Genomic DNA, 22,539 nt, shown 5'->3' with positions numbered 1-22,539 from the left:
ATCATTCAGATCAGCAAAATTTGAAACACTCCAACATTGATATTTGATTTTCAAGTAAAAAGATAACATTCAGTTTGTTTTTTCAGTCTTCAAAGACGTGTGTGCTTTATTATATTTTTTAAACAATTTTGTTTCTAAATATTTTGATAAAAGAAACTATTATTAAAATAAAAAAAGGAATGTCGCTACATTTCACAACTCGCAGCAATACGTCGATAAACCAAAAAGGTAGTGATGAAGGCCGGAAACAAAGTGCAATGCGATCTTCGCTGAAGAGGAAGTCTGTCAGTTCGATATCCTCGAACGGTTTACTCGATGGAGGCTCTGATTCTTCGGATACATCACAACAGCGACGAGCTCATTTCGACCAAAAGAACATCGATCTGACATATAAACCTGTAACTAAGGACTATGGATATATACAGATCAAACAAGCGGCCACACCATTTCCACGGCGATCATCGACCATACGTTTGAGCGTTGCGGAAAAGAGAAAGAGCAAAGAATTTGATGTAGAAACGAAAAAACTCATCGACCCAATTTTGCCACGTGATTTCAGCATAATAGAATTGCGAACCGGCGATGAAGCTGCTGACTTTGTAACTAAACGTCAGTTATTCTGTAAAGGTGAATTTACCATAACACGACAACGGAGATCAATGCAGGTTCATCCGCCACTGAGAAATATCGATGAGGCAGCAAGCGCTCGTAAAAGCTCCTCGAACCTCAATTTAACTAAGTTCTTCCGCAAGCATTATCACCAACGGGAGAGTCCAATTTTTGATTGAATGATGTTTTCCGCCTTGGCAACAACAACATTATGTACACATATACATATATACGCAAGTAGAACATATGCATATTGGTCTAATATGCCTGACAATTATTCAAATTCAATGTGAACCATCCACGTGCATATCAATTTTCCAAATGTACCAGGTCCTTACACTTTACTCAGCTCCTGCAGTTTGGCTTACAGAAATATATATGTGTGCTTATCTCTTATTTGCCTGAATGACTCTTTTTGATGGTTATACTAAGTAGGAAATTGAAAGATTTTCCATTTATGAAATAACGTCAACACACCACAAGTGGGCGGAGTTGGGGTTATGGTCAATATTTAAAAAATAGCTTTCTAAAATATAGATTATAACGGGTTTTTCAAAAAGAACGTTAGAGTGGCTGGCTTGTTGGCATAGAACATATACTTGACGTAGCCTCTTAGGAAATAGTCTCACGGCGTCAAATTCCACGGCCGAGGCGGCCAATTGACTGGTTCACCTTTCCGTGAGATAACACGTTCACCAAACTTGGTTTTCAATAAATCGATTGTGACATTCCCTGTGTAGCTTGTGGCGCCATCCCGTTGGAACCACATATTGTGGAAAGTCCATATCATCCAATTCGGGTTAAAAATATGCGGTTATCATTGAGCGGTAGCGATTCCCATTCACAGTAACGTGCCGGCCTTGACCATCGCGGAAGAAGTACGCTCCAATGGCGCCGCGAGCCCACAAACCGCACCAAAACGTAATTTTTTCGGTATGCAATGGTGATTAATGAAGTACATGTGAATTACTGCCTGACCAAAAACGCATATTTTACTTATTGACGAGCCATTCAGCCAGAAATGAGCCTCTTTACTGAAGATGATTTTTCGATGAAAGACCGGGAGTTGTTGCTCAGTCCAATTCACGAACATACGACAATTCTAGTGGTCAAGCAACTTCAGTTATTTCGTCACTTTGATCTTATAAGGATTATAGTAGGCCAAAACCTTTTCGCTAAATTTATACTGATTTAGGTCTTTCTCAATTGATGCGCCAGTGGCAGCCATATTATCAATTTTGTCTCACTGGCACTGGAATATTTTGTATTGTGCTTGTGGATTCAGATGTTTCCACTAGTCACTCAATATTTCATCTGATAGGACGATTATGATGACCATAAATTGGATGTAGCGCTCTTAAAGTTGAGAGCACTAACTCCGACTTTCGGTAAACAATTTTAATAATTTCGACTCGTTGTTGGATCTTATATTTTTCAATGATGTAATGGTAAATCTTACTGAAAGAAAAGAGCGGGAAAAAATATGGTGTCGTTTGCTGTCCCTATTGGTCTACTTTTGTAGCGTCCCTATAAAAACCCCTTTCTGATAAAGTGGAACAGAATTTCGGTTAAACACCTTAGAGCTTGAGACGCTAAATTCTTCTTTACCGGTTATAGTCGAGTTAACAGCAGCGCATCAGTCGTTTCTTATTTTTGCTATTCCTCCTTCTCCACCTGATCTCTCTAAGGGCTTTGCTTCACCGGCAAGTATTGAATCGAATACCTTCAAAGATGGAGTGTTCTTATTCAACCGGACAACATGACCAAGCTGTCTCTTGATTCGCTGAACTGAGCCAATGTCGCCATATATCTCGTACACCTCATCATGCGCAAAGAACCGTAAATCTTCCGCAAAACCTATTTTTCGAACATTTCTAAGGCCGACTCATCAGATGATGTCGCTGTTCATGCTTCCGCTCCATACAAGAGGACGGTGATGTTGAGTCACTTGTAGATTCTGGTATTTGTTCTCCAAGAGAGGAATTTATTTTTCAATTGCCTACTCAGTGCAAAGAACGTGTTGGCAAGAGTTATTGTAGTTGGTGTTAATACTGGTTAAAAGATAGACGAAATTATCTGGTACTTCAAAATTATGATGTCAACAGTGACGTGTGAGCCAAGCCGCGAACGCGATGCCTGTTTGTTTAATGACAGTAGATATTTCGTCTTATCCTCGCTCATAATCAGACCAATACGTTTCGCTTCCTTATCCAACCTGGTGAAAGCAGAACTACCGACGCGGTTGATGAGGCCAATGATATCAATATAATCGGTGTACGCTAGCAGTTGTAGACTTTTATACAAGACTGTATCTTCTATATTTAGTTCGTATTATATTCTCCTGAAATATATTTAAGAAGTCACAAGGTAGGGAGTCTCCTTGTTTCAAATTTCGCTTAATATCAAACGCCTCGCGAAGTCCTTCTCGATCCAGAGCTTTTAATGACGTTGGCGACGCCAAATTACTAACACTTATTTGGATCTAACACCAATATGCAAAATGTCAGTGTACAGGATTTGTGGCACGCCTAGTCAGCTTAATATAGTTCTATATATTCTAACCTAATTAAACTTAGTCTTATTTACTTAACACATTTCTAGTCCAGAAAATGTATACATAAGCTAACACTATTTTTTAATACTATCCAATTATTAAAACTAAAAGCAGTTATTGATTCGACCTTAGAGTAGCGAATCGAACACATAACTGGTATAAATCGAATCGACTGGTATAATCAAATAGAGATAAAGTAAAAATTTATTCCAAGATTTTAATAAGGTAACCACGTACTCTCTTATAGGAATTTTAACTGGAAAACGTTGTTATTTCTCAAACATTTGACAAGTTAAGTTAACGAGTATATAAGCTGCGAATTTAAAAGTGTCAAAGAATAGTCGCTACTCTCCATTTCCTCATATTTGACCCAATAATATAATCTAATAGCGAACTTATCCAATTGGTCTGATGATACTGCATATATCCGTACTATATTTTAATGATTTGAACCAATAAGGATTTGCCACCAAGCTGTTACAACACAAGTAAAACAAGTAAGGAAGCGCTATATTTTTGTGTAGCCGAACATTTGATAGTCTCGCGGCTTGTTCGTTCGGTATAAGGAGTCTAGGGGATAATATTTAATGTCATATCAATAATCTCAAGAGCATATTTCCGTTTTATTCCGTCAATACGAAGTTTAAATTAAAAAGTATCATAAATTTTGTATTTTTTAACAAAGTCGTATTTATATATTCAAAAATATCTATATTGTACCCTTCAAAGTAATCACTTCCACTTGGTCTTCTCCAGAGTTTTTTCCAATCTCTAAAATAAAGTCATATTTTGTGATCGTGTTCAGCTCCTCCTTCGATGCAGTTTTCATCCCTTCAATCGCAGCGTAGCATCGTTCTTTAATGCGCCTCTTCAGTATGAAAAGAAAAAAACTCATAGGACGGAGGCTTGGGGAATATGGTGGCTACGGCACCACTAATGTGTTGCTTTTGGCAAAAAATTCGCGCAGCAACGATTGTCCGGTGCAAAAGCTAATTTTTGTTCTTTCGCAAATCCATACCTTATAAACGGATTCATCGTCACAAATTGCATATAACTTGCAGGTAATATTCTTTATTAACCTTAAAACCCTTTGACAAAAACAATAGAAGAAACCAGTTGGCCAAACCTTCGCATTCGGCCTAATTTGGTGCGCTTTTTCGGTCTTGGCTCAAGCGGCAGCTTCTATTGGTGAGTTTTGGTTTCCACGTCATAACCATAAACACTTGATAGTCGCCCGTTGTAAGTTCAACAACTCGACGCTTTTTTTTTATCGAAATACTGCAATATTGGAGCAAACTTCTTGGCGGCCCGGTATGAATCGGTCATTGGTTAAAATTGAATGTTACGAGCTAATCGATTTGTTAAGTTCCTCAGCAATTTCTCTAATGATGATTTGGGGATTGGCCAATACTCTATTCTTCACTTCATTAATGTTTTCGTCTATGTCGTGCTCGGGCTTCCGGTACGTTTATCGTCGTTCTCGAGCCTCTGAGATCATTTTGTTCCACCGATGAAAGTTTCTTTGGTCCAAGGTAGTTTCACTATATGCCCCAACTAACTTTTTTTGTACAAATCTTTTATATCTCACACCGTCGCTGGATTAGACGAGATCATGACATTAGGTATAATAGACCAATTTAAACCATTTCTACATAAAGGATATATAATTGTTTTATCAAGATATCTCCATTTTTACTCAATACATACAGATATCTGCAAGTCGTGACTATTTTGATAAACATAGTGAAAAAAGTGCCCGGAAATTGTAATCTAAATTCCCCGGGTAATTGATATTTCAAAAAAATGGTAACTTGGTAGGATTACCGGTAATTACTATACTATGCCAAATATGAGAGCGATCTGTCAACCAGTTTGTTTACAGGAGCTGCTTAAGTCGGTACACCTCAGTATTGCGTTGCGATTTTTACAATGGATAAAAATGTCGAACAAAGAATTTGTCCCAAATTTTGTATTTCTAATCAAACTTCATGTGCGGAATATGTTGGAAGAGGCTTACAGTGATTCAAAATCGCAAGCCCACGAGTGGTTCAAAACCTTCAAAGGCGGTCGAGAGATCGGTTCGACCTTTTCGACTGATTAAAATATTACAGAAGTGAAAGATATGATACTTGAAAATAGTCAAGCAATGTGTTAGAGTGATGGTAATGAGCTCGACATCTCTCGCGAGTCCTTTCGAATGATTTTGGTGGATATTTTGATTATGAAACGCGTTCTTGCTCGACTCGTTCCAATAAATCTAATTTTTTTAAAAAAGAGTACTGTAGGCAAGTCTCTTTGGACATGCGAATTTCGATCTCACATTTATGGAGAGCATTATAATTGACATGGGTTTATGAGTTTGACATGCAAACAAGTCAACAATCATCGGATTGGAGAAAAACAAAACGAGCCGTAACCAAAAAAACCTATCCAAAGCCGCTCAAAAATCAATGTGGTGCTCCCTGTTTTTCCGATATTCGTGGCTTAATGCATCATGCATTTGTTCCGGAGGGTTAGAGGAGTTCTATTTGGAGGTATTGAGGTGTTTGCGTGAGAACATCTATAGAAAACGGACGGAATTGTGGAAGAACAATACATGGATTTTACAAGATGGTATTGCAAGGGCTTATCGTGCCAGATTTTACGCGTGCCTTTTTGTCACAATGTGTATAGTATTTGTTCTAGGTCTTATATATGTATAACCTAACGTTAGATGAACAAAACCAATCTACACTTCGCTAAATGTTGCCAGAGCGTTAAAAATAAATACATAGCTATACATATGTATGTGTGGGTACATGGTTTAGAATTTTTACGAGTTTATGCGTGCTTACTTGCAAATATTGATATCTAAATAACAAAGCCACTTTATGAATATTTCATGTGACGCAAATAGTTATGTCGAACAAATTTAGTTCACGCAATATTCTCTTATTGAGCACAACATTCATTTCTCTTGCTGTTGGCAACAGCTGTTATGGGTTGCCATATTGGCTTCCATTGCCAATATCGCTGAAGCTTCTTTTTGCCAATAAGCACATAAGATGACTTTTCATGGCGGATAATCATATTTAATAGCAATAATTTGTGTGTTTAAGAGAAGTGGGAGTGAAGAAATGACAACACAGAATGTGGTAAACATGGCTGACGGACAGAAAAGAGACATAACGTAATGGGTGCTGAATGTTTTGAAATATATATGTACATAAACGCCGAATATGGTTATTTAAGAGGATATTTAGTTGTTCGTAAATATGTTATTATCTCCATATGCCAAGCTCTTACACATTGATTTAACCGTTTTTTATATTCAAAAACCGTTTGTTTTATATAAAAGAGAACACAAGAGCTGAACATAGATGTTGTGGACTGTAGACGACACACAAATGCCTACTGAGTAGGTGAAGAAAGCCAAAAAGCAATTCTAATTCCACTATATCTTCACTAATATTTAGATATTTTTAGCAAATAATAATATAATTATTAAAATATCAGTTAAAAATATGTTGCGAAAGAATTAAACATCCATTAATTTATCAAATCGTGAATAAATTTCAACCGAATTTGGTATCTTCTTGACTTATATTGAAGGGCGTAAACTTAAACTTAGTTTTATTACCGTAAATTGTATTAGATTAGGTTAAGTTAATCTGGTAGACCAATAAGCCACACATAGACCAGTTTTGGTCCTATGTGATATCAGATGGAGAGTTGCTAGTCCTAAGAGGAGTAGTCATACTTTAGGATGCCTGCACTGGACGCGGATTTTAACAGACTATGTGGATTCACTATCGATACCTCCTCCCGTGTATCATACCGTGGAGACCCTACATAGATGCTTACAGCGTAGTGTTGCCAATGCGGGACAAGCGCACAAGAGATGCTCCATTGTTTCCCTGATGTTCTGCTCTAGACATTTGCTGCAATCTTCTCGATCTGTTAGCACCTTCCTGCGAGCGTGTGTCGCCACCAGACAGTGACCAGTTGGTATTTCCATCATGTTCCTATAGTCTCTTCTATCGAGTGCGATACTACGTTACTGCCTTTATTGTTGCTTAGCTGTCTACGTAGATGTTGCATGCAGGTGGATTAGAGGCCAGTTCCGTGGCTTTCGCCAGTGCAAAGACCTCAGCTTGAAATATACTGCAGTGGTCCGGCAACTTAAAAGGTTGCCTTATGTCTAACTCTGGAGAGTATATTCTCGCACCAACTGCATCGTCCATTTTCGAGCCATTCGTATCCGATGTTAAGAGCGTTGTACTTGAACGATTTAAAATCATTTGGTAAAACGATGGTATTCATTGTATTTTCGGCTTTAAATACGGTTACAATCGCGGTTCGATGCGATGGAGCATCTCGAATTGTTCTTACCAAATAGGACTCTTTAGTGAACGTCTGTTCCTCAGGAATTAACTCATGATGCACCAAACCATGAATATCGAAAAAACAATGAGCATAACCTTGATTTTTGAGCGGCTTTGGCGCGGTTTTTTTGGTTTAAGCTCGTTTTTCCCCCTCCATTCCGATGATTCTTGACTTGTTTGTATGTCAAACTCATAAACTCGTGTCTCATGGAATCGGAATTCGCACGATCAAGCATATTCAAAGAAATCTGTTTACATTATTCTTTTTGAAAAAAATTCGCGGACTCGCGAATGATGTTGAGCTCTCTTGCTGCCTCTGTAAAACTTACCACACGATTTTCAAGCACTATATCCCTAATTTTTTTTTAATAATTTCATTAGTTGAAAAGATCGAAGGTCGTCCAGAACGAGGCATGCCTTCAACGATCTTTCGACCGTCTTTAAATACTTTGTACCACACGTAGGCTTCTGTTTTTGATCAAACTGAATCACCGGAAGCCATTTCCAATATTCGCAATGATTTCGCACACAAAATTTGGTTGGAAAATTTAAACTTTGAGACCAATTCTTTGTTCGATATTTTTATCCATTGTAAAAATCGCAACGCACTGCTGAGGTGTAAAGACTTAAGCAGTTTTTGTAAATAAACTGGTTTACAGATCGCGTTCAACAGTCTTGCCAAAATACAAATTTTGAAACATCATTGGGGAATTTATTACAATTTCCGGGTGTTTTTTGTCTTAATGTTTAAGTAGCTTGTTCTTTAAACTGAGTAGGAATCTTGATATTGGAAGCTAGTACAGCTGCGGAAATTTTAATCTGGGCTAAGATTTCTTAACTTTGGTAGAGACTGACCATTGATGACATATTTCGTGTCTGAAGGCTGTATGGACTTTTCAGTATTCCATTTGGTGAGCCACGGTTCTCAAGCGATGCAGTTTCCTGGAGGCAGTAGTAGAAATGCTATTCGACGCCAGCAGTGCAGTGTCATACGCACAGGTTCTCGCAATTGTGGACTCGGAGTTAATCACTGCGAGGTGATTATGATTGAAATTACAGGGGGCCAACTTACCTCATGCGGTTGCATATAACCACATATACCAATATTGTAAGTATGTATGTGTATACCAGATGCGTAAAAACGAGTTGAATTAGTAAGCGGAAGCGGAAATGGCTGATGATAATGAACGGCGATTGCTTGTTGATGTGAAATTTAACGAAGAGCAAAATGTGAAGAGATAAAAATGAAATAATTCTCGCAGTCAAATTGGCAACTAATTAAAAGCTTTGTGTAGGATATGGGTAGTCAATTGAAAATGATTTAAAGAAAGCAAAAAAAAAACTGAAAATATGCAAATAGAGACTATCATTTGTGCTGGTTTTTAGCTGTTGGCAGACGTTGCCTGTTTATTTCATGGCATAAAAACGGCCTTAAATAGAAAAAATATTTGTGGAGTTGTTGTTTATTTAAATTTCAGCGCACATACACAGTTATACATGTGTATAAAAATCAATGTAGATATGTACATATGTGTATGTATCGTCTGTACTCTGCATGTATCCGCTGTGTCGCGTGCATTTCATTTGAATGGATTTTGTATGAATGAACTCGATTGAAAACTGCCAATTTGATTGGAAAATTCAATAGTCAACTTTTGCACGCGTATGTTAATATGTATGTTTGTATGTACCAGCACATGTATGAAAAAAGATACGCGAACGCGAAACAGTGTAGCTGGTCGATTTGGCGGTTTGTCATATGCCGGTTGGATAGACATGCATTTAATTGCTACCTTTACGCTGCGGCAATTCAGAGAGCAAACGAAAAAATCATGCATTTTCGATGTTTTAATTAGTAAGGTTTTAGCTCAATTGGCTTTTCAAACGCGTACAAAAGCAAAAAGCAAAAATGAAATAGCATAATTTTTTGATATGAGCCGGACGACATATGGTGGGTTTAGACGGGTATAAAAAAAGTATGATATTGAATCAGCTCTATTTTAGTACTTATTATAGCCTGAAGGCTGTTGTTTCCTTTTCATCGGTTTTGTTTTTTACGTGGCGGGTCCCAAGTACAGCGCACAACCCTGTGATGTTTCGCCTTTTTCACTTTAGCTCGAATTCAAACGGATGTTTTTTGGCTACCTAGAGAGATACTTGGTCCGGAAGTCCTAAGCTGCTTGGGCCATATGCAAAAGAATCGAATCTGGCCACTCCCAAGTGAATGGCAATCGGAGAACTTTCCTTACTTGCGTGAACTTCTACACATTGATTCGACCTCATTGCTCGAAGATTCTACGAAAAAATGCTGCGACTAATAGAAGGTTTCAAGACAAGAGAATACTCTCGTAGAACCTCCAGAGGTGATCTAGTAACCGATGCCCAGAGCATACTAAAATTGTGGAGAGAAAACTTCTCCAGCCTGTTGAATGGCAGAGAAAGCAAAACAACCGGAGATGTCGAGCCCGATTCTCCAATCGATGACGATGGTGCAGGAATTCCATTGCTCGACCATGAAGAAGTTCGAATAGCAATTACCCGTCTGAAGAACATCAAAGCGCCGGGGGCCGTTGGATAGCCGGCCGAGCTATTCAAACACGGCGGCGAAGAATTGATAAGGAGCATCCTTCAACTTATTGGTAGAATATGGTTGGACGAAAGCATGCCCGACGTTTGGAATTTAAGTGAGCTCCGCCCAATCCACAACAAGAAAGGCCCCATAATCTACGCCAACTATGATAGGATATGCCTACTCAACATCGCATATTAGGTTATATCGGGCGTATTTTGTGAAAGATTAAAGCCGTCAACAAATTGATTGGACCCTATCATTGTGGCTTTAGGCCTGAAAAAACAACAACTGACCAGATATTTACCATGCGCTAAATCTTGGAAAAGACCCGTGAAAAGAGGATCGACACAAGCACCCTTTTCGTCGATTTCAAAGCTGCTTTTGACAGCGGGATGGATCTCTCCGAGCGGTTCGATATCAAGCGTTTCATACAATATGACTCCCTATCGTGCGACTTCTTCAATCTGCAGCTGGCGAAAATAATTTGATTCGATGATATTGATATCGTTGGGCTCGACACCCGTGCCGTTAGTTGTGTTCTTTCCAGAATGGATAAGGAAGCGAAGCAAATGGGACTAGGCTTCCAAGTCACTGTTGACAGTCACAACATCGAAGTCGTAGATAATTTCGTCTATTTTGGAACCAGTATTAGCACCAACAACAATGTCAGCCTCAAAACCCAACGAAGAATAACTGCCAAGAGGTCTTTCGGACTGAGTAGGCAATTGAGAAGTGACTTTACTCTTGACGAACAAAGACCAAACCCTACAAATCATTCATCATCCCCGTCCTGCTATATGGTGCATTGGTATGGACGATGAAAACATCTAATGAGTCGACGCTCCGAGTGTTCGAGAAAAAGGTTTTTGCGCTTTGACAATGGCAAATATCGCATCCGATGGAACGATGAGCTGTACGAGTTATACGACGGCAATGACATAGTGCATGGAATTATGAGAGAGCGGCTACGCTGGCTAGTTTTTATCGTACGTATGGATGAAAACATTCCAGCAATGAAAGTATTTGACGCAGTACCCGCCGGGGGAAGAAACGATTGGCGGCTTTAACCGCGTAAGCGAGTTCTTCGCCAATAAAGAGGAAGAAGAATGATTATACTGATGTGACAATCGGTACAGGTGTCACTGAAAGTCATACCAATCTAGAAAAAAATATATGTATTGTGAAGATTGGGCCTTGACGCGAAATTTAAATTAAAAAATCTTACTATTTTTTGCCTACTGTAGCATTTCATTCGCATAGCAATACAGAGTAAACCCCAAGGAGGCCACTTATGTATATGACTATACAAAAATATTATTCGCAAAACCCTGATTTCATAGTTCTATCGAACTTCTTTTGCTTTTTCTTTTCGATATCAGCCGATTGCCCACAACAATCATTATTAAAAATCATTTTTATTACATTGTAACTGAAATATAAACGATAGGGCAATGAAGTCACGAAGTTGACAAAATCAAAATGTATTGAGTTTTTTTCCATCCCTTGAAAAACGAATAAAAATTCTCTAGTATAAATCATAAATAAGAAATTTTGAAGCTAAAAACTAAATTCCGTCAATATGGCTGCCCAATTCAAAAGCCGGACGAATTCTGAGTTGGGCGTCAAGACATACATAAGTGTGAAGAATTTCCCTAATGAAAAAATGCTTGAAGAAAACCCCAAAAGATTATCAAAACAAAAACGAGCACCTCGGCAAGTACATATAAAAGAATCCTCATCACATAGCTTTAAAAGTGCAGTATTCGATGAAGAGAATATCTTATCCACACAATCCTCAAATAAGTCGCAGACCATGAACGAGATTACCTCCCTAGCGACACCCTACACAAAACCAGTTAATATGAATTCGAAGCTAATGGAAATAAACGCTAGAAGATCGTCCGAAGCAAGTTTCGTTTTAGAAACTTCAACACCAACGAATGTATCTTCGTATAATGTTTCATCGCCGGCCTTCCTACTGAAGAGACAGCAATTCTCTAAAGGTGAATATACAAATGCGAAATGTGGTCGATACGCTCGCATACATCCGCCATTGTGTAGCATTCCAGCAGAGCGTTTAGTATGCGTCCCGGGCTCTTTAGAGAGTTTGACCGATTATTTACAATCTCCGCAGATAACGGTATATCCGTGATGATTTGGATTAAGCGAAAAAGCAAATTGCAATAATGTTTTGCTGGCTGTTTCAATAAGTTTAATCAGAAAGTATTAAAAATAACAGTACCTGTATACATTCATATATGCACTCCTTAACGGTAGACTAAATATTTGTATGTGGAGAAGTTCTAGCTCGCCAGTTTTACAACGCGATTCATAATGATACGAGCCAGCTCAAAAATTAAAAAATGTTAAAATCAAAAATACGTTCGGCTCTGAATTATTCTCTGTTTCTACATTTTATGGATTCTATAACCAACTGTAAAGCTTAACTCTTGTTCTTCAGTGAAAAAACGTTGCACGTTCGTTCTCAAGTTTTGCTAATGGTAAGACAAAAAATGTTTTATGTTTCGAAGTTTAGTTTCCATTGCTTATTTCTCTTCCCTTCTTTCTGTTTTAGCGTTGTATTCAAGATCATGTCAGCTGTTTATTTAGCACCATTTGCACAAGTTTTTTTTTTCACGGAGCACGCCCGTTTCGATTGATTAAACCACGTTTTCACAGAACTTTAGTAAGATACGAGCGTCTATTTTTTCTTATATCACTAGCGGAGAGACTTCAGCAATCTGAAATGTGTTTTCGAAAACACAATTAATTTCCATTATGAACTTTGCTGTCCAGACATATCGTGGTACCTTACATACCTTTGTAATTTCGAAAAATAAAACCCGCTCAAGCAAAATACTCTGCAAAGTAAGCAAGCAAGGTTTTTTTACAGCACGATACAGGAAAAAATAAGGAGCGATCACATCTGGGTGTTTATTTGTATTCTGGATGTATGTACATGTATATTCGGTACCGAATTTCAGCTATAAACACTTATTTAAGCTTCTTAAGAGAAGATTAGCTGAGTTTAAGTATGGTACAGTTCGATTTAAATATGAATGAATTAATAGTTTTTACCGAAAAAATTGGCATTGAAGGAATTGGGGTTTCCCTGGTCGAGTTTTTTGAAAAAAAGTATGATCAAATATGAACCGGATTGACAAAAAAACTAAAATTTTAAAATTTTTAAATACAAGTCTTTTTCAAAATATTATAATATTAATCCAATTGTTTATATACTTGTAGCAAGTCTCAGCTGGAATCGCCTTCAGTGCCTTCAGCGAATCTTCATAGCTATATTCTTGGAAAGTTCCGACGTCATATTCATAAAACTATGTCTTGTAACCATTAACTATTTAATATAAGGTTTGATGAATGTAGGTTCCTCTTCTTTTCTCTTTGTGTTGCAAAGACGTCGTTAATGAAAAATATTAAGATCTTTTGGATCGAGTCTATCATTGACACTCTTCATACCCAAAACATAAACCAAAATGGATTGAGTCGATACATAAGAGATGTTGAGATTCTCTGATGTATATCTGATACTAACGCGACGATTTCAAAGCACTTTTTCTTTAAATTTCTCGACGTTATAGACATTGACAGAAGTGGATGGACAACTCGGAAGAGACAAGTTTTCGATGACTTCACGACTTTTACTGAAAGCTTTCCGCCACTCGAATATAGGGTTTCTCCTGAAAGTAATAGGACTGATTTTCTTCCGCCGTGACTGTACTTCAAGGCGTGCGCGCACCGACTGGATTCGGTAGAGCGTTCCTAGCTAATGAACGAGCGGCTGGTCAGTTGTCTCTGAGAACCTAGAGAGTCAGGACAAACATTTTCGTGCGACGTGTTTCTGTGAGTGGTGCAAGCCGAAAATGCAGCGTTCGTTAGAGCCATTAAATTCTGTGTGAAATTCGGTAAATCTGCAACGGAGACGTTTGAATAACGTAATCACAGGTGACAAGTCACGGATCTTTGAGTATGATTCCGAGACAAAGAGGCAATCTTTCGAGTGGCACACGCCGCCGTCTCCTCGCACAAAAAACGGAAGAATGAGCAAATCCAAAGTGAAAACAATGCTCATGGTATTTTTTGATATCAAAGGCATAGTCCATCATGAATTTGTTCCTCTTAAACCGAACGTCAACGCCAAGCTTAGAAGCCCTGAAGAGACTCAAACGAAGGGTCAATTATGTCCGACAAGACATCGCAGCCGATTGGAAGTTGCATCATGATACCGCCTCGACTCATGCCGCCTTTCTTGTGAACAGTTACCTAATCAAGGCCGGCTTCTAAATTGTGAAAATGAATAGTAGTCCAATACGTCATGTTCCCTGATATACAAAGATCTCACAATCAACCATCATGCGTATGTAATAAACAAAATATTTCATTTCCAAGAAACGGCTTAAAGCATTGCCAATCTCTTAATCCAAAAGTGATGCTTTTCTACGAGGAAGTGTCCAGTTTTCATTCAACTGCACATCACAATGGAAATGAAATGTTATTTGAGCTGGCAGATACATTAGGAGCTCAACATTTTCCATATCGTACCGAATCATTATTGTGGTGTTATTCCTGCCTTTCATTTCCTTTTATTTTTCTTAATTTTTCTTTATTTTTTAGTAAAACGACATTTGTAAACTCTCTGTATAACGAAATACCGGCAGTGCCACCTCCCAGCACACCAGCACTTGAATTGCTCATATTCCTCCGCAGTGCAAGTGTAATCAAGACTAGCACGCTTGGCCTGTGCGGCTTACATTGTCGATGAAATTGAGCAACAACTCTTTTCCCATTTTCGAGCATCACATTGCACTGACACTTTAAGTTGCAATTTCGATGAAATGTTTCCAATCGATTTCTTGGTTTACCGTTAAGTTCACTGTGTGCACCTTTTACACTCGTTTGCGTTATTTTAGTTTTGTGTGTTGTTGTTGCAGTTGTATTGCTGTTTGGTGGTCGCAAAGTTTCTAGTTTCGTAACGGCATGCGGAAATTAATTTCATTTCCAGTATTTATTTGCCACTCGACGGTGCGCACTTGAAGTGGAGCAGCACTTAGGTGGCGATTTAGTTGTGAGTTTTAATTTAAACGGAAACACTTCCATTTCTTGTTTGATATAGTTACATATGATGTCAGGGTGTATTACGGGGCAAGGAAATGGCATATATATGACATGTGTTATCAAAGTAAATATAGAATAAAGACGTTATAATAAAAACGTAGGAATAAAAGATAGCTTTAAATAAAAGATTTCTTTAAAGAATGTTTGAACGAAGCAGAGAACGGTCTAAGCCTCCCCTAAAATATTTCTTCAAAGCAAAGCAGTTTGAAAGTTATAACTTTCCAAATTCCTGATTTATACTATAATGATTTATGATACGAAGCGGCTTCTCAAATTTGCAGTTAATTTTCACTTGCCGGTGAATAAGAAAATTCCTAAGTTTCACCATTCCTTGTCTGTAAAGTCCTCATTAATGATTGATTACTTTATTTAAATGGTTTGTAAAAGTTACTCTATTTCAGTTTTAGTAGTTTCCTGTGGTAAGAATCCCCCTTAGACGCTTTAATCTAGTGTATTACCGCGGATTTCAAGATCTCTCAATTTCTCTGCTGAACATTTATGTTCAAGGATGGACGAATACAGAAAGCCATTATTTAATTAGAGCCAGGAAATGGTGTTAACCACAAAAAAGGGGAGACCCCACAATCTGCGCTCACTAACTTGGATTAAGCCTCTTCAACATCGCATATAAGGTTCTATCGAGCGTATTGTGTGAAACATTAAACCCCACCGTCAACAAACTGGTTGGAACTTATCAGTGTGACCTTAGGCCTGGCAAATCAACAACTGATCAGATATTCACCATGCGCCAAATCTTGGAAAATGACACGTCTTCGTCGATTTTAAAACTGCTTTTGACAGCACGAAAAGGAGCTGCCTTTGTTTTTAGAGAGAATAATGCGAGCTGCAGAACTTAACAGAACTTAAATTCTATAAGAGTTTACAACCGCGCCATCAATCCTGTTTTCTCCAGCATGGATAAGGAAGCGAAGCAAATGGGTCTGGTAGTGAGCGAGCAATTCGAAATATCTCCAATCATGAAACAAGAAGTCGTCACATTTGCGACATGGCTCTCACGTCACTGTTGACAGTCATAACTTCGAAGATAATTTTGTCTATCTTGGAACCAGTATTAACACAACTAACAACGTCAGTCTAGAAATCCAGCGCAGAATAATTCTTACCAACAGGTGCTACTTCACATTGAATAGGTTTTAGAGAAGTAAAGTCCTCTATGGAGGAACAAATACCGAACTTTACAAGTCACTCATCTTTTCCGTCCTGCTATAGGCATAGACGATGACAAAATCTGAGGTTTTGAGAGATAGGTTCTGCGGAAGATTTATGGTCCTTTCCGCATTGGCAACGACGAGTATCGCAGTCGATGGAATGATGAGCTGCACGAGTTATATGACGACATTGACATAGTTCAGCGAATTAAGAGACATTAGTTTTGTCATGTGGTCCGAATAGATGAAAATACTCTGAGAGTATTCGACGCAGTAGCCGCCGGGTATATCAGGAGAAGAAGACGACCTTCACTCCTTTGGAAAGACCAGGTGGAGAAGGAGGTGGATACAATCTCCAATTGGTGACAAACAGCGCTAAGAAAGAGCGACTGGCGCGCTGTTGTAAACTCGGCTATAACCCCGTAAGCGGTGTATACACCAATAAAGGATAAGAAGAAATGGTATTAAGTACGGAGAATGAGTTATAGACAATACCTTGACATAAGAAAATGGTTATGAATAGATGATCATCTACATGACTCAAAATTCAATTTTGCCTGTGGGGTTATATGATCATACTCGTAGTAGGGTTAATGAGTATAAAAAGTACACCTAGTTATATATTTTTGCCATACTCAATTTGACTATATATCAGTATTTCGATAATAACCAGCGCCATCTAGCTGGATTTCCAGATAAATGTAGCTCTAAGAAAATTATGTATGTATATTTATACCCCTTATAGGATGTATTAAGTGTACCACGAACTTTGTAACACCCAAATAGAAGCAAAGGAAAATTTTAAAGTATATATATATACATATATATATAAAATCATCTTGACGGGCTTAGTCGATTGATTCATGTCCGTGTGGTGTGCGAAGATGGTTCCAAAATTGCTCATTGATGACCGATAACACCGCCTTTCTTGTGAGCAACTACTTAACCAAGGCCGGCATCCCAACGCTTCCGCAACCGCCCTACAGACACCACATGTGGCCCCTCGTATTTTTTTGGTTTCTTTGCCTGCGTTTTGAGACGACAGAGGTGATCCATGAAGCGTGCACTTCGGCTCTCTGGAGAATGCCTTCCCCCATGCCTTCAATGCTTGGAAATCGCGCTGAAAGCGCTGCATCGACGCAGAATGAGCCACTTTTGAAAGTTTTTAAAGAATTGTAACGATTGGTTCAATATATTTTTTTAAAAATCGACTCAGTCCTATTACTTTCCGAACAAACCCTGTATTGGAGGATATTGCCACAGGTTTTAAGATATCGACCCAAAATTTTGCAAATATTCTCTTTACTCAATAGGCTGCTCATTTCATATGCAAACTGACAGATCCAAACCAATTCTTATTTGGCAAAATATCTTCACGAATATTTATATGGATTAGTGTCAAAGGCAACCTCATAATCTCCGAACAAATTCTTCAGATTAGACTGCTATAGTATATATATAGGTGCCGTACAAACTAAGCGATTAAAACTAAAATAAAGAGCTTTTTATTATATTTTGTGCATTAAGAAATGCATTTGTACATGTTTCTTCTTGTTTCAATATGAAACATGTTGAATTTCGAATAAGATGTTTCGTATGTATTCGGACTCAGCGCCATCTACCGGTTTTCTGTTGTTTCATGAAACTATCGTTAAAGCTTCATATATAAAGTGTCCATTCATTTATATATGTTATGTATGTTTAAGTCATCCATGAAAACGAAAAAAGTACATCACAACTATGCAGTATAGTCCGCGTCAGTGTCATAAGTGTTTAAGTAAGTGTTTATTATTATACCAGCAGCAATAAATGACTGCCACTGTTGGCTTGATTAAATGCCATGTTGACACCTAATTAAACGCTTAAAGGACATGCGAGGACATCTGAAACTAACATTGCGTGTTACAATAGCACAACAACAACAACGAATAGAAGGCATTACCTAACCCATTAACAACAAGCACATCATGTCAATGAAACACCGAGTTGTAAGTGTGCGTGTGTACATATGTAAATGACAGCTATTGTAGTGTGCCGGGACACGTGTTTGGTTGCGGTTGCCAATTTGTAGTGAATTATTGTAATTAGGAAAAAGTTACTATAATAACAAACAAGTGCAAACTAGTAAAGAAATTAAAAATACACACTACACAGGATAAAAACGTGATTCATGAAGCAGCTGGAAGCGTTAAATATAGTTTTCGAGAAAAGTCGGTTGTGGTTTAACAGGCTTAAAAGATTTTAAGCCGATCACGTAATGCAAACTTTCAGAATTTATTGAAGAGCTGTAGAAATAGCTCATATAGATCGAGAACCACAAATAATATATAGCAATCAAGTGATTTCTCCAATCTATCCTTAATAACTAATACTTTTCCCGTAAATTACCAGTCATTTACAACCAAGTGGCAACTCCCTCATATTAAAGACAAATGAATTGTAATTAGTTTCTATTCGCGACAAGTGTAACATGCAATTAAACGCTTGGCTATAAACTTGCGCTGCTCAAGTACAAAATGTTACGTATACGCAGCGTACCAGCAGCCCACACGCCTGCTGCTGAATGCGTTCTGCAATAGTTTTTTGTTTATTGTTTTTTGTCTCTTTTGCTGCAAGCAACGAGCATTTAACTTATTATCCCGCTATTTGCCACGCATGTCGTACATATTGTTGCAATTGTTGTTGCTTGTTGGTTGAGGCTGTTGAAAGTTTGTCACTACACAGTTTCAAGGCTGCTCACCACAATGTGGTAAATTGCGTAGCTAACGAGCTGCGACGATGGAATATATGACCGCGTAGGCGTACATCTACTATTTGTAATATTATGCCTTTGTCTGTGCGTCAATGTTTTCCTCCCTTTAGCACTCTTGGCGCTCAACAGCGTTCGCGTACTGGCGCAATGAACGCTTAGCGCTCCTGCCAGCATGGCACATTTGCTGTTGTCGGACGGCGTGTAATTCAAGGTCGTGTAAATGCTGGTTGCATTGCACATTTGACATGTGTAATGGCGAAGCGGCGGCGTGGTCATGTTAAGTCTATGACAACTTGAGGTTGTGATGCTTAGCTCTGGCTTTTGTCGTTTGGTTGGAAATAATTACGCTTGTCATGGCTGAATTGAATTGAAATGGAAACAGATAATTTACGCGACGCATAGATATATTTCTTAAAATTAAGACAAACAACGAAAGCGAATAAAAACTGACTTAGTACTTCGAGAATCCTCTCACGAGCAATTATTAATGAGGTATATTAAAATGGGAAATGAAGAACATGAAAAGCTTTCAGAGTTCGAACTGTAGGCAATATTGGATCAAGATAATACTTTGAATCAAAAGCAAGTCATGTTAAATGATGCCCAACAAAAAATTTCAGAGCTTTTGAAAGCTACGGAAAACATCCAAATTAAACGGGTGTCAAATGAATTGAATGAAAGACAAATGGAAAATCGAGAAAAACTTGAGATATTTTACTTCAAAGGCACGAAAAAAATCAGCTTTGCATCGATTTGGCACTGGTGATGAAACATGAACACATGTGACCAAACTGGAAACATGAATTTATTTTAAAAATTCTCTAGGGAAAAAGTCAAAGCTTAATCCAGGACAACCATCAACATCGACTGCAAAAACAGATCGATTCGGTAAGAAGTCAATACTCTGTGCTTGGTGGGATCAGAAGTGTGTGGTATATCATGAGCTTCTAAAACCTGTTAAAACTAGCACTAATCGCTACAAACAACAAATGATGAATTTAAACCATGCGCCTGCTCAAAGCAAAATCGGTTTAGGATACAATTAAAATACTTATCCCATCCGCCGTATTCAGCAGTCTTGGCCCCTTTCCGATTATCATTGGTATCCAACGATGGCACACGCATTGGCTGAGCAGCACTTCGATTGCTAGGTAAAAGTCGAAAATTGAGTGTCTGATTGATTTGTTTCAAAATACGAACATTTCTATTGACGTGGTATCCACAAATTGCCAGAAAGGTGGTCAAAATGTGTAAAAACCAATAGTCAATACTTATAATAATGTTTTTTTTACTTTTCCATTCTAAATCAGTATTCCATTTTCACAAAACAAAAAATAAGTTCGGGTGCAACTGAACATTCTATACTCTCGAATTTTGCTAAAATCAAAGCCTTAAGGTGCAAAACGTCAACCAGATATTATATATATACATATATAATTCATACACTAGAGTGGGCAAGGTTATTTGCCGATCTCATCCATCTCGTTTAGTTTTAGGTGATACGTACAACCGTTAGTTGAACAAAACTATTACACTCTGTAGCAATATGTTGTAAGAGTATAAAAATGTGCAAATAATGTAAAGCCAAATAAATCACATTTTTGCTAAACATTGGTAAGTCAGTCGAACTCGTGTTCGACGATTCGATTATGATAAAAATCAGGTCGTCAAGTCGAAGATAAAAAAGTAGTAAATGCGGCGTTCAAGCCTCCCTTAAACATTTATAAGGTTGCCTAAAGTATAGAGTCGCAACACGAGCACTAGCTTCAAAGTTCAGTTTTGTTTTAGAATATGATGGTGGTTGGTTGACGCGTAATATATCACGGGTTCCAGCTTACAGACCTCGTATACTTCTGAACTAACAAATATACTTTAAACAAGTAAAAGAGGATATACTTGTATAACTAGCAGTCACTCTTGTTCAAAACTTGAAGTACCTTTAAAACATCAATTCTATATTTATAAGTCCTCAATGTTAGAATGTGACCAAACTGGAAAATGTTAATAAATAGTTGGAGTTATTTGAACAGGTATGGAGTTAAAGAAGAAGGAAATCTATCATATCATCTTTCATCGCCATAATTGTATTTCTGGGTTTTAAATAAATTCCTAAATAAATTTGCATTTAGTATTTTTCCTTCTAAAAATTTGTCATGCTTTCATTTTGTACTGATCGTACGAGATATATAGTATATAGTATATTTTCCATTATTATATTATATATGCCCTTTTCTACTGCTATAAATCAGAACATTACTACGAATGTGTTTATCTTTTTAGAATACCGCCATATTTTTAAGGTTTAGTCCTGGTAAGCGACTTGGATTTAGGCTTAGCGAAGACACCTACCACATTGTAAAAATAATCAGTATAGTCCTTAGAGAGAAAAATAATTTTTGTTGCTTTTCCAGCATGAACTGTTTTCTAAACAATTTTGAGAATATATCTTCATTTAAATTTAGTAAACCGCCAGTTGTAAACGAGGTCCGTTATATTGCCTTCATGATAGTGTCTTCCAAAATGCTATACTGATCTATACCTTATGAAAAATACATTTGAAAGTTCCAGGAAGATCTGATGTTTTGGAGCCAAATTTTGTTTTGCGATGAGGCCCATTTCTAGCTCTTTAGGTATGTAAACAAGCAAAATTGCTGCATTTGGGACGAAGAGTAACCTGAAGAGTTTCAAGAACTGCTATTTCATCCGGAAAAAACAACGGTTTGGTTCAGTATTTCTTCAAAAATTATGCTGATGAGAGTGTAACTGTCAATGGCGACCGTTATCGTGCCATGGTGACCGATTATTTGATGCCTAAACTGAAGATCGTGATCTCTTCAACATTTGGATGCAACAAGTCGAGGCCACTTCTCACACATCACATCAATCAGATAATTTCACATGACGGGCCGGTCGATTGGTCGCCAAGGTATAAAAGCTATGCGGACAATCCTGATTCAGGCTTTGGAGCAAAACATCCCGCGCGTTATTTGCCAGTTACCAGTCGAAATGCTCGAACGAATCAGTGAAAATTGGGCTCAACGGATGGACCAGCTGCGCCAACATTTGAAAGAGATAATTTTCAAAAAATAAATGCCAAAGAATGCTCCTTCGAATGATGATATAAATTCCCCATATATTAGTGATTTAAAAAGAAAGATTTTGTTTCCCTATTATTTTATTTTATTAGGGTGAAAACTAAAACTTCATCGTGCGTAATCACCAAAAAACACAACGTGTGAAATGACGCGCACCCTAATGTTCATATATGTATATATGCTTATTATATGGCCGCTTATTTACTTAACGAGTTAAGCGTGTAAATTTAATTATTGTAAATGCAGCGAAAGACCACAAATTGCATTTAGTTCTGCGCAAAATAATTTATTAAA

The 22,539-nt window shown here is 37.8% G+C and overlaps 2 protein-coding genes across 2 annotated transcripts; both read left to right on the top strand.

Annotated features, from left to right (window-relative positions):
- Positions 1–136: 136 nt before the first annotated feature.
- LOC120782846 lies at positions 137–953 on the top strand. The gene has a single exon (XM_040115373.1). The coding sequence runs from the start codon at positions 180–182 to the stop codon at positions 786–788; it is 609 nt and encodes a 202-aa protein (XP_039971307.1). The 5' UTR covers positions 137–179; the 3' UTR covers positions 789–953.
- A 10,654-nt stretch (positions 954–11,607) lies between these two features.
- Positions 11,608–12,942, top strand: LOC120766262. The gene is made up of 2 exons (XM_040091649.1): positions 11,608–12,600; positions 12,675–12,942. The coding sequence occupies exon 1, from the start codon at positions 11,679–11,681 to the stop codon at positions 12,249–12,251; it is 573 nt and encodes a 190-aa protein (XP_039947583.1). The 5' UTR covers positions 11,608–11,678; the 3' UTR covers positions 12,252–12,600; positions 12,675–12,942.
- The last annotated feature ends 9,597 nt before the right edge of the window (positions 12,943–22,539 follow it).

This window comes from Bactrocera tryoni, chromosome 1 (assembly GCF_016617805.1).
Source record: "Bactrocera tryoni isolate S06 chromosome 1, CSIRO_BtryS06_freeze2, whole genome shotgun sequence".
NCBI lineage: Eukaryota > Metazoa > Arthropoda > Insecta > Diptera > Tephritidae > Bactrocera > Bactrocera tryoni.
This window is presented reverse-complemented; position numbering and strand designations above follow the sequence as displayed.

Excerpts from the sequence above, each read along its gene's own strand:
- LOC120782846 (XM_040115373.1), top strand. The coding sequence starts at position 180 with ATGTCGCTACATTTCACAACTCGCAGCAATACGTCGATAAACCAAAAA.
- LOC120766262 (XM_040091649.1), top strand. The coding sequence starts at position 11,679 with ATGGCTGCCCAATTCAAAAGCCGGACGAATTCTGAGTTGGGCGTCAAG.